The 12,923-nt window shown below is 34.9% G+C and overlaps 1 protein-coding gene across 3 annotated transcripts in view; it reads right to left on the bottom strand.

The window, feature by feature from the left end:
- Window positions 1-12,923, bottom strand: part of LOC134742484 (transcription factor Sp9) — a 94,663-nt gene that overhangs the window by 31,516 nt on the left and 50,224 nt on the right. The window contains exon 2 of one of the 3 annotated variants that reach the window (XM_063675692.1): window positions 9,218-9,260. The exons of the other annotated variants lie outside the window; for them this stretch is intronic. Coding sequence (XP_063531762.1) covers window positions 9,218-9,229 — 12 coding nt within the window. The 5' untranslated portion in view covers window positions 9,230-9,260. The remainder of the gene's footprint in view (window positions 1-9,217; window positions 9,261-12,923) is intronic. 3 annotated transcript variants of the gene reach the window in all.

Raw genomic sequence — 12,923 nt, 5'->3', positions numbered from 1 at the left:
CCATAGAAAGTATATGGGTAAATGGTAACATAATAGGAAAAAAACCTTGGGACATTATTTTAGCCCATTAGTATTGAAAGAGCTCGTGATCCTGACTAGAAATAACACAAAAGTGGCAAAAAAGATCACAAAAAATGGCAAAAAAAAGAGACGCTCAGATATATTCAATAGTTTTACATAGGTAACTAGTATACCTACAGAGAAGCTACCTATATCTTTTTGTATATTTATTAGAGAATGGTAGCTACCTACCTAGATACTTTTGTCGCGTGGTGTCATCCGCGATTATTGATGCTTACTATACTAAAGTAAATAATAGGTAATATTAGTGAATAAATTAAGTTTTCTAAAAGTTAGGTAGATCAGTAGAGTGTGGTAGAGTTTCAAATAACTAAATTCATCATGACATGACATTTGAGTTAGCAATAGATATCAAGAGGTTGCTATTAATTTAAACTTTAAACCTATAAACCACCTACCTAATACATACCTAAGCAACAATAACCTAACCAAGTTCACAATAAGTACACCTGTCTATTTAACGAACGTACCTAGTGTAGGTACCTACTTATCTGTAATTAGACTCAACCGTTACAACACTCAATAGATCTAACTGCCTCTATTTCTTCAACAAGGTGTTAAAGATAATGAAATATAATGCGCATCACAAAAAAAAACTTCTAAACACGACCAAATAATTCGTAATGGAACTTAAAAACTAAAGGTAGACGTGAAAAAAAAAATTATGGCGCCCTTCCTGGCTCCCCTGAGTTCCTTCGTCCTGCCACTTTAAGAATAGCTTAAGCGGCTAATAGTTTTATGACACGCATAACACGAGGAAATACACCCCAACATCTACAAGTAAAATCCGGTCTTATTGCTTAGTAAGCAAGGTACAAGATCGTGTTAACGTGCTAACGGAAATGACAGTCGCGAAGCATTATACGACATTAGGGGTGCCATCGGGTTCATAAAATAGTGAAATTGTGGCGAGGTGCGAAGGGGGGTGGGCGTGTTTGGGATAACGAAATAAAAATGCTCCGGGCTGCTCACGGGCAGCCGTGCGAACTCCGCTTAACGCAATAAACATTTTAATTTGAACACGAAACTCACGCTGGGATGAGGAATTACAGCACGAGGGCGCAAAGAAATCAAGTTACGAGAAAATTTCATGAGGCTGTAATTCTGTTTTTCCACTAGCTAGCGTAGCCTATAAAATTGTAATATGCTTGTATGTTCCCTAGGGAGCTACTGGCATTATGTGGGCAGCCAGTAACGGTCGTTGTCATATTTATGAGACTCGCAGTAAACTCTGTTTTATGGGAAACTGTTTGGTTATGCAGACTTGTTAATATGCATTTCTTAATTTTCTGTCGCATTCCCAGCCGTTTCGTCGAAATGGTACCTACCTATTAGGTAGGTACTCATTGACCTTGAGGTTTTTATAACGGGAAAATGTAAAATAATTTTTAATTTTTTATTCAATTTAGGTATTTATTTAATTTAGCTAGTTTCTCCTCTGGGTTAGAAGGTCAGATGGCAGTCGATTTCGTAAAAACTAGTGCCTACGCCAATTCTTGGGATTAGTTGCCAAGCGGACCCCTGGCTCCCATGAGCCGTGGCAAAATGCCGGGACAACGCAAGGACGATGATGATTTAATTTAGGTAATTAAAAAAAACCTCAAATAAAGTTACTAATTTTCAGTTATCAAAATAACCCTATGATAACTAAGTAAGTACCTAGGTATACTTATTTAATTCTGTTACAGTTATTTTTTATAAAATATAGAAAATAATAATTCATTCTACAAACAATTAAAGAAATGGTTAATTAATAATGCCTTTTATGACATACGTAAATTTTGTGATGTTTAATTGTAATTTTTAATCTGTTATTATTTTTCATTATTGTTATTACTAATTCCTGGCATTGTATTATTTAATTTATTTAAAATGAATTTTCTTTATTGTTATTTATTTTAATGATAGAAAATGTATTTTTCCTTTCTTTAACTGTTTTGTGACGTGTACCTAATGTTTTGTGTGCATTGACGAAATAATAGATTATGATTATATTCAGCAGTAATTGCGGAAAAGTTGCGGAATTTCACTGTAACTAATTTTTTCATACTATACTGAACTGTCACCCTATACATGCACAACAACAGCGCCCTCTTGACAATGATCATATATTACTGGTCAGGCTTTACCCGCTTCCTGTTACAGTACTCTTCGTATATGCAGAAATTGAGTTTAAGTGATTGAGTACTTGTTTTGATGGTATCGACGGACGGTAGGGAAAGGGGGTGGTTTGTCTGGAGCGGCGGAAATGGACGGAAGCGACCGTCGCCGGAGCTGAGAGGCCCCGTGTCAACTGTTTCCTTCATTGCTTATGTTTGGAGAATTGTATCATCTCATATGTATGAGTTAGTTGTTGCTCATAACAGTTCCCCGTTGATGAAAAAGATATACTTAAAATGTGTAACAGAAAATATGTGTACACATTTATTTGTGTACTTACCTACACATACTTATAAGTAGATAACGATTTGGTTACCAAAATACCCCGAATTACGAAAATACTATTTTTTATATAGAAAGTTATTAAAACAATTGAAATAATTTTGTTATGACTAAACCGAATTAAATTATTAAAAATTTTGAATGCAGGTAGGTACATATTTTAAGATGTTTTGATTTAAGTAAAAGTAAAGTAAAGAAAATAAATAAAGGGAAAAAATATTATTTTCAAAATTTGGATTTAATTTAGCTTCTGAAACATCCGAACGAATGCCTTTGAAGTTCATTGCCGTCTGCAAGATATTCATTCATAATTTTAAATAACTTAACTTGTTAAACAACAATAATGGAAACTTACTCATAAAAACCTCAACTTCTACAAGACAGGGTCAGAACAAGATAAATGTAGTTACCACAACAAAGCTATTTAGCTAAGTCGACAAATTGGCAACCTGTAATTTATCTTGACAGCCGGCTAAGTTAGTGCTAAAGCTTAATTCACAGTTCACACTAATACCTATTCACATCAGGCTAATAAACCGTTAGGACCTAACTAGAACCGGCTGGTCATACAAACCACCTTGTATATCAGATTTTATAGACGGCAGAATTGTTATTATGAATAAGTTCACTTTGTACTGAAAAGGGTCTTGAAGGGTCTTGAAGGGTCTGAAAAGGCTTAGTCCGCTAAAACATCTAAAGAGGCTTTTAGTCCGGCTCATTTCCCTAACAAATTCCAAAAGTATAGTCTCGAAAGGAAGAAAGTATGGTTAAGAAAAAAAACCAGAAGGGGAAGCTACTTGTCAAATGGATACTTCCTCCCCTTTCCCCTTTTGGGTCCAGGATTCAGAAAACTACTATGCAAATGAAGTAAGTTACAATTTTGAAGATTTTGATTAGAAACTTCACATGACGGACCCCTTTTGTGTCACTGTCTAGTAGCCGCGCTACTTCAAACGAGTTAGCATAGCATCTAGGTGGAATACTAAACAAAATGATATGAGATGAATGAGATATATAAGTCAAATTCAAACTGATCAATTATGTAGTAGGTAGTACTATAATATACTTATCGCATTCTTGCACATTCGGCTACAAATTAATGATAGCGTGCAAATGATTCGTTTTCCTTTTACAATACGTTAGATTCAAGAAATGGCCCTATTTGCCTTATAAAATTAGTTGGCTAAGCGTATGGAATGCCACAAACCATATTTAGTAGCTTAAGGAATGTGGGCAGCCAATATTAATTAATTTTACGTAAACATTCAGGTGATATACAAATAAAGCTAGATTACGATACCTAGGTACCTACGCCTTGTCGCCTTAATTTAGCTTTAATACTAAACCAGTGATGCAAGTCATGCAAGGCAAATCAAAAGCAATAGGTAGCCGCTTTAATTAATTATCAATAAATAGGCAAGTTCATATCTACGATTAGTAAATAAGCTTACAATTTTATATAATTATGTAAACGAGAATGTGTTGAAATTGTTATGCATTTATCTATCATAAACATCGAACTTATTTAATTTAACAATCGTCATTTTTTAACACCTAAGTAACAAGTCATTCCACGCGGGTATAGTGGGAAGAAAGCACTAACGACTAGACCATAACTCAAGATAGAATCTACTTCCTCCTTTAGAAGACAAAAATACCTACGTATCTTTATTTGTTATGTGGCTATAATTTCCTCGTTTGCCACGCAAGCTTTTACAGTTGAAAAAGTCAATTGTAGAATACAAAGATGCGCTGTATACAGCATTCTCTGTTTTAGGTACTATTATTTGACTTTTAACTTTAAACTTAAAGTAGGTAGTAACCAGTAGTGACCCTGTTTACGAAGCAAGAAGTCCCGGGCTCAAATCCTTGTAAGGAATAGGTTTGTCACAGATTCACAGATTTTTCTTTGTATTTAATTATTTGCTTAATATATATTTATTATACAGTGAAACCTGGATACGTGCGCTCTCAAGGGACGAGCAAATTCGTCTCACTTAAAGAGGTATTCCACTTACCCAGGGTCTGTGCTCTCTCTGTCTCTGACCTGATCTCATTTTATAGTGTTCCATTAATAGAGGTGAGAAAAGAGGTTATTTCAGTTATAGAGGTCTGTTTTATCTCACTAACTCTCAGTGCTAGTGTCGGGACCACACCTTGAGTCCCAGCTATTAGAGCTAGGTTTCCCACTTATCCAGGTCCCATTTAACTAAGTTTCACTGCATATATCGTCGTCAAGTACCCACAACATAAGCCTTATTGAGCTTACTGTGGGACTAGGTCGATTTGTGTAGGGTTGTGCGATGATATATACGTATTTAGTTATTTATCAAACACTGTGTTTTTTACTTTATTGTTCATAGAACCCTAAAAACGTAAATGTACTTACGTATATTATTTAGCACAAACATCGTTTCAATTTCCATTGCAAAATGTTCTAATGTTGCACATTCGGCCACACGCGTCGGCGCCCGCGGCGGGTTGCAGGTTCAATCCCGCTCAATGCACATTGTGCGCATTATTCATGGATAGCCCTTTCAATTGAACATTAATGCTTATTCCAATCGAAGATTGTATTCAAACAAAAAGCTTTCAGCGCTGTTTTGCATGGGCGAGCATGTATACCTACCTACAGGCCCTATACAGCTATACACCCTGACTTTAAATACGTGTTGGTATACAAAGTCCCTCTATGATTCTGACGTAGTTAATGGCCAATAAGATGTTAAGTGTCCCGGTTCTAAAAATGATGTATTTTCTAATGATTGACACTTTTTTACAAAACACACTAAATTTAAGTATCTAATTGAATTAAAAATAAATCTGATGTTTTTATTTTACCCCAATTGCTTGCTAAACTTTAGCAAACTAAATGGTACATTCATCCATCAGAGTAGTACGTCATACTTATAGGTTGGCCGTAACTTGGTAGTCTTGGCAAGCTAATGCTACATGCATAGGCATAAAAAAACTATACCTATGCATGTATTATTATTATACCTAACCTAAATTGCCGTCTAGAGACACTTTGTTGACATGTGAAGTTTTCTTCATGCAGTACCGGACTCCCAAATTTTTTTGGCTGTCTTTAGCATGTCGCATTACATAATTCAGCATTAGTAAAATTCTTCTTTATTTCTAATACTTAGAGTTCATAGTCTTTAAAATAAGCATACGACTTTTTGTTTTCAAACATCACGATTACAACTTACCTAATTATTGAAGGCTGATATTTCCTCGTAATTTCATACAAAAATTTTAGGACAGTAGACCTTATTAACCTTAAATACGGTTGGGCTACTGTCAAGTGTCAAATTCAAATAGAATCAGTCAAAATACATAAAGAATAATGGGTACCTATGTAGTAACATAAAGTAAAATTCTAGTTTAATTCTAGTAGTTAGAGTTCATAGTCTTTTGTCATTATTCTTTATGTTTATCTAAAATATTCGATATTCTAAATGTGTAAGAACATTCGCTACTAAGATTCTATTCTACTGTAAATGGCAAATAGTCATCCTGGCAGTTGTAACCTAGCAACTGTTGTTTACTGTCAGGCAAAAGTAAATGTCGTAAACAGATATAATATAATATGCTTCTTGACGTAATAACGTCTTATAAATCGATGAACACCGGTAGCATGCACGAAAAAGTGTCACGTTGTTTACAGATCTCCATGGTAACGTTACGGCCTTTTCATCAATGTTTTCTTATGACGTTAACATGCAAAATCATCGTCCGTAAACCGACTTTACAGACAACCATATTTTTTTAAACCGATTAGTGTCAATTATAGCATTTTTTTTCTCTATTAATTTTAAAGTGTAACCGTATAAAAATTGAGCAAGCATTAAACACGAGAATGATTCAAATAAGGAAATTAGCCTCCCAATATTAAAACACCTGGAGGCTTGAAATTTTAGTAGTGCTCAAGGCAATTTTAATGTTGAAAATGACACTGCAAAAAATAGTGCGATTTGATTCCGCTAAAGGCACGTGGGAGGAACTAGAGCGCATCTATGGAGGTACCTGCTTCTGCGAGAGATAAGAGCTATGCCTGAAATTCTTCAGCTTCAAGATGGATCCGAAATATGACATCATTAGTCATGTGTTAATAGGGTATTTGACAACATTCAAAATATATGACGAATTGCTGTCATCCTGAAAGATAATAAACTAATAAAGTATATTTCACTATATTTGAATGTAAATTATGTTTAATTTTTGGAATATAAACGAAAGAAAATTTAATATTTTTTGAAATTTCATCAGGGACGTGAACGCTCTGTGATTGGTCAACGCTCGGATGACGTCACACGCGCGTAAACATTCTTGATTGCCTTGAGTGTTTTAACTGTTTTATTTGTATTTAGTTAATTTTAGTTATTGTTCCACAGTTTTCTGATATATTCCGATTTATCCGTATATCTAGTAGCACAATATTCATAAGAATCTCAAAATGGAGCCGAAATATGTGAAAGCTGATAGCGGCAACCTACCAGACATAGACGCATCAATGGTTGCACTTTTCTTTAAAGATAATCCGGATTACTATGCTGCGGAACTTAGAAATGTAAAAACAGCTATGTGAGTATACGTAGAAATTGTTTATTTACGAACATTTCGATTTCGATGATACGAATACGACGACGATATATATATAGAATACGATGACGAGAATAGTATCTCCATACTGCACTTTAGTTTGAAAGAAAAAGTATGCTACTAACTACCTACTAATGCTGAAAGAGCTATGTTATGAGGTTATAGATCTTGTTTCGTTCAACAAAATCCGCTGCTTTAACTACCATATTTATTTACAGTTAAATATTACTTACATCGAAGTGGTCTTCACACATAAAAACATTTGTATGCGCTAAAATGCTCTTTGGGTCTCTTCGCGCTAGTTTTAACCACATTTTTCTTTTTTTGGGATTCGTTGGAACGGAAACAAACAATTTATCTGGATTTTTTATAGTCGTACTTGAACATTGCGGCACTATACACTATTTATATACCATTTTACAGTGAAATAATCAATTCAATGCACATATACCATAAGATTTACTAAGGTCATTGACTGAGTTTGCTCGCGTGTGACGTCACACGTGTCACGTGATTAGCCCCTTTGCAAAAACAGCGTTTAAGGCGCGTTCAAAATAAATAAATTTTAACATTGATTTTTTATATTTAATACAGGAAATTTCACGGAAATATCAATGTAGTGTAATTATTAAGTCATAAACAATCAATTAAAACCTTTTTTAAAAATTAGTCAAATAGCCTATTGTTAAAGAATTTCTGGAGCAAACTGTGTACGAAGCTACAGAGCGGAGCGTGTCCTTATTACCCGAAATTCTCCTAATGTGATACCTAATTATTGCAAAGAAAATAGATATAAAGTCAGAAGCTGCAAGCGGTGGATTCAACCTACTTGGTACTTACACCTGCTCTTATTAGTTATTATCTTTGTATACCAAATTGAAAGCAATAATAATACTTACTTTACTATTATGTGTTTGTTTCAATGTTCAATTTCAGTTTCAGAAAAAAAATCACTTAAATGCCTACAATCCGAAAATAAAGTTTCACTTGCATCGTGGTTTCCTAAAACCACAAATTTTTTTATGTGACAGTTTTTTTTTTACTAGAAGCGATAGGTTTAATAAAACGGGTTCAACATTAACACTATTCATTTTATAAAATGGCGACATAACCTTCATGTTTAATTAAAAGTGGGTAATTAAATAAACACCCAGCAAGCGGTGACAAATAGGTGTCAAGATGGCATGAGAAGTCGGCGCCCTGCAGCGAGGACTGACAGCAAGGAGAAGAAATGTTCGAATGTTTTAAATGTATTTTTTTATACGGTGTTCGAGTCGTTTATATTATGGGTATAGCGCAGAATTGACAGTTAACGGAAAAATACAATTATACATTTAGTTTCAGGTGCTTTACCAGAGGTATGTGTGGCTAAAGGTGACAGTGACACCTCCCTAAGTTTATTGTTTTTTTTTGCAAATAGAATTCCTTAGTTATGAGTTAAATTTACATTCCCAAATAAATTACTAAGTATTAATTTTCAATTAACTAACAATCAACTTTGGAAAAACCTGATCCATCTCCCACCTTGTAATTGTAATAAACTCTTTTATTCAGGAGGGAGAAGTCAGCTCCAGATCTATCTGCAGCTGACGGGATATTAAAAGATGTTTGAAGGATGTCACTTTAACCGAGATAACAATAACAACAGAACTACTCAGAAAATTATTGTAAAATATCTACTTTCTTAGCGTCATTATGCATAAAACTTGGACATTACAATATCTCGAATGGACACTGGCGCGCGCGTGACGAATGCATTTCGCGCCCCTCATCGGCCACAATAGCTCGAATCGATGATAGGCATTACCGATTTCGTCATTCGATATTCGTTCCGATATAATTTCTTGATGTCGTGCCTGGAAAATCGAAATTGTGGAAAGCTTGGTGGTTTTAGAACGGAATCTAGATTAACGTCACCCTTTTCATACATTTTAACTAGAGCCGTTCATAGGTACCGTTCCTAAACATAATACATATTATACATTTAGGGAAATTATATTACAGGCCCAGTAAAAATAACATAGATAAGTAACGACACATGAACAATTCGTTACTGATATATAAATAGATATAAGATGTCGGTACTTACTAAGATTTTCATGTCCTTGTGATCCGCGGACACGGGGTGGATACTAACCCGAGAATAGAAAATTACAGTTAGATTTATGCAAAAAATTATACTTTAATTTATAAGAGAAAACAATCAAGACCCCTAGTGTTCAATCTTTTCGTCATAGATTCACTGAGAAGAGTTCGCATGGATCATATTTTATGATACAAGTAAAAAAATACTTTTACCTTATATAGGTAACTATTCATGACCACCATATCAAATATAGCAGAGGTCGGATAGATACGTTGATTTATAATATATTACCTATAGATGATTATTTTAAAGTACTAAAATGACAAATGTATGTAAAAGCAGTCCATTATTACCTGAATTAATTCACAGTTGAGTCAGAAAAGCTGCTCATAGTTCTCAGAGAACATGGACTATCAATAGCTACTAAATAGTTGTTTTAGAAACAGTCCCCATCAAAACAACACATTTCCCAACGTCCATCCCGAAAAAACCGAAAACTAATTAGAAAGTCCTTAAAAAAGACCTATCATAAGTCGGCGTACACACTGAGCGAATTTAATTTGGAGCGTTTTTAATTATGGCGGGAGATTCGTTCGCTGGCTGGTTTCGGCGCCGCGGCGGCCGCCCTGTAATTATGGGCCGGTAATTGCGAGCGCTCGGCGCGTCCAGTGTTTCCTAGCCGAGCCACTGAAACTAGGCGGCTTTGGATTTTAACAAGGTCTTTTATGGGGCGCAAATTTGCCAGTGTGCAACTTTAACTATAAAACTCCCGTAAGACTCAAACATATTAAAATTATTTAAAACGGGTCACGCTACATCTGCTTTTATTATATATAGTCGTCATCATAGTTTTATGTCTTCGTTAGATTCGACATATTGCACACAACTGGATGGAGCATATTATTTCATTAATTAATCCTTTCTGTGTGTATACGAATCCAAATAAGTGCTTTCCTGATTTTTTACTGCGAGTGCATACCAACTTAGCCACGAATTAAAAACGATTTTAAGTAGCTTATCACGCATACCGGCAGACCGGGACACATGCTTTAAATATTTTTCATACGTAGACCTATATTTTTCATAGTTTAAAAGCGAATGATTGCGTAAGAAAGATTGCTTACGCAAACGAAGTTGTGTGCTGAAGTCTGCTCCTTTGCTAAAGATTACAATTACATTATAGATATTTTGAAATTTTTGAATCTACTCTCATAATACCAACTAGGGGCTTCATCCAAATCAAAAGAGTAAAGAGTAAATTGCACAAGCAATCGACACTCGAACAATACTCACACATACCGGATACAATTATTATGATACGGACCTAATGCAATAAGTTTAGTATAATAGCACTTCTAATGTATTGTAATTGCCCTTTAGGTAATGTTATGCACTCGGCCACTGCTTTCTAATACTATTTAAAAGGATTGTATTTAATAACGATGACTGGCCGGATTGAGCTAAAAAATATTTTAAGTATACATTATAATAATTATAGATTAGGCCGATGACTAATATGCACTACTGATGCACCATCTACTGTTTGGATAAGTTTTTTGTTAATTAGTTTTATTTTCACCTGCTAAAGCGTTACTTCCCGAATAGGTCAAGCTGGTCAAGTAATTGGACAAAAGCTCAACTATAAATATCTGCCACGATCACGATTTAGTGTAAGCATAAACAAGTATAGAAATATACCATATGACAATATGCGCTCAAATAGTGAAACAGTATCTAGAATAAGCACTAATGAGTTTATTAACATGATCAAAAATATACAATAGAACAAGTCAAGCACGCAATGTTCACTAAACTACTTGATGAAAATATGTACGTTGTGCAATATATTGCTGTTTATTAATTCTTATGCACAGAACTCACAGAAAAGACACATAATTAAGTATTAGGCAATGTACCATAAAAAATGCATTGTTTATGTAAATACCTATCACTAAAATTTGTAAGTACTTTTTTAATCCGCGTTTTGTAGGTTAATTTTTTTTGTGTAATGTATTAAATGTGTTTTTTTACATAGAAAATCTTGGTTTGAAGTTTGAACCCCGTATCTTCGATTTCTGCCAAGACATTTATATATAAGACGCTTTTTTTAATTATAGCTACATTACCTAAATGCCTTTATACGAAACGAAGTAGAGGCTACTTCAGCGCCCATCGAAGTTATTTCTTTAATTTATCGCGGCTTTTTCTGATTCTCTGCGAATTGCAACACTAGACATTTACTCCGAACTTGCACTGACTAATGAGGAGAGGACACGCGGTAGTGCAGTACGAGTCTTTGCACAGTTATGGAACGATTGCATGACGGATCTAACTTACATCAGGATTACCTACAAAGTATTCTCCTCGAAACCTACAACAGTTGTCAATTTACAACAATGTTGACAGTTGGTTGACAGTTAAAAACGTAAGTGCGAACCGGAAATGTAAAGATGGCCATAAAGATAAATCTGCCGGTTTACACGTGAAGCGCGATGCTTCAACATTTGTTGCCGCTATCACTGCATCGCTGTGATATGAACTCGGGCTGCAATAGGTAATTGTGATAACTACACGTGTAAATTAACAATACCTATGATTTATTTAATACCTTCAGGTAAACCAGGACAAGTTTTTTCATTTATGCTAAAGTAGATCTTTAAAACAGGATAAAATGGTTTAAAATAAAAATAAGATCGGTTTTGTTGGTTTGGGTGACCGGTACAACTTTTCTGGACACCGGCATTGCGGTGACGCCAATAATACTGAGCAAAACAGAGATTACCTATACATAACTGGTTTTGAAGAAAATATTTGAAATTGTTTTTAGATTTTGGACCTACCAAGTGCAAGTCGGACTCGCGCACGAAGGGTTCTGTACCATTACGCAAAAAAACCGGCCAAGTGCGAGTCGGACTCGCGTTCTAAGGGTTCCGTACGTTACACAATTTGAACAATGTATTTTTTATGTGAAACGTGAGTGAAATGTCTTTAAAAACCCCGTAGGGGTCGGATCAAAAACTAAGTAATTAAGTCCGACTCACGCTTGACTGCACATTTCTATTAGATTTTCCTGTAATCTATAGGTAAAGAGCTATTTTGTGTATTTTTTTTTAAATTTAGACTTAGTAGTTTCGGAGATAAGGGGGGGATGGTAATATTTTGCCTATTTTCTTGAATAACTTCTAAACTACCTATTTATCGTAAAATTATAAAAAAATATATATTTGAGATTCACACAATGTTCTCTTTCATTTGATATGTAACACGATATAGTTAGAAAAACTTTATTTTTTAATTTTCTCATTTACCCCCCAAAAGTGGCCCCCATGTTTAAAATTCATTTGTCCGTCTTTGGGTTACAAACTTACATATGTATACCATTTCAACTTAATTGGTCCAGTAGTTTCGGAGAAAATAGGCTGTGACAGACGGACAGACAGACAGACGCACGAGTGATCCTATAAGGGTTCCGTTTTTTCCTGTTGAGGTATACAGCAAAAAAATCACGTTTGTTGTATGGAAGCCCCACTTAAATATTTAGTTTATTCTGTTTTGTAGTAGTTGTTGTTATAGCGGCAACAGAAATACATCATCTGTGAAAATTTCACTGTCTAGCTACCACGGTTCATGAGATACAGCCTGGTGGCAGACAGACGGACAGCGGCGTCTTAGTAATAGGGTCCCGTTTTTACCATTTGGGTACAGAACC

The sequence above is a fragment of the Cydia strobilella genome, chromosome 6 (assembly GCF_947568885.1).
Source record: "Cydia strobilella chromosome 6, ilCydStro3.1, whole genome shotgun sequence".
Taxonomy (NCBI): Eukaryota; Metazoa; Arthropoda; class Insecta; order Lepidoptera; family Tortricidae; genus Cydia; species Cydia strobilella.
Note: the sequence above shows the minus strand (reverse complement) of the source record. Positions and strands in the feature narration are given on the sequence as shown.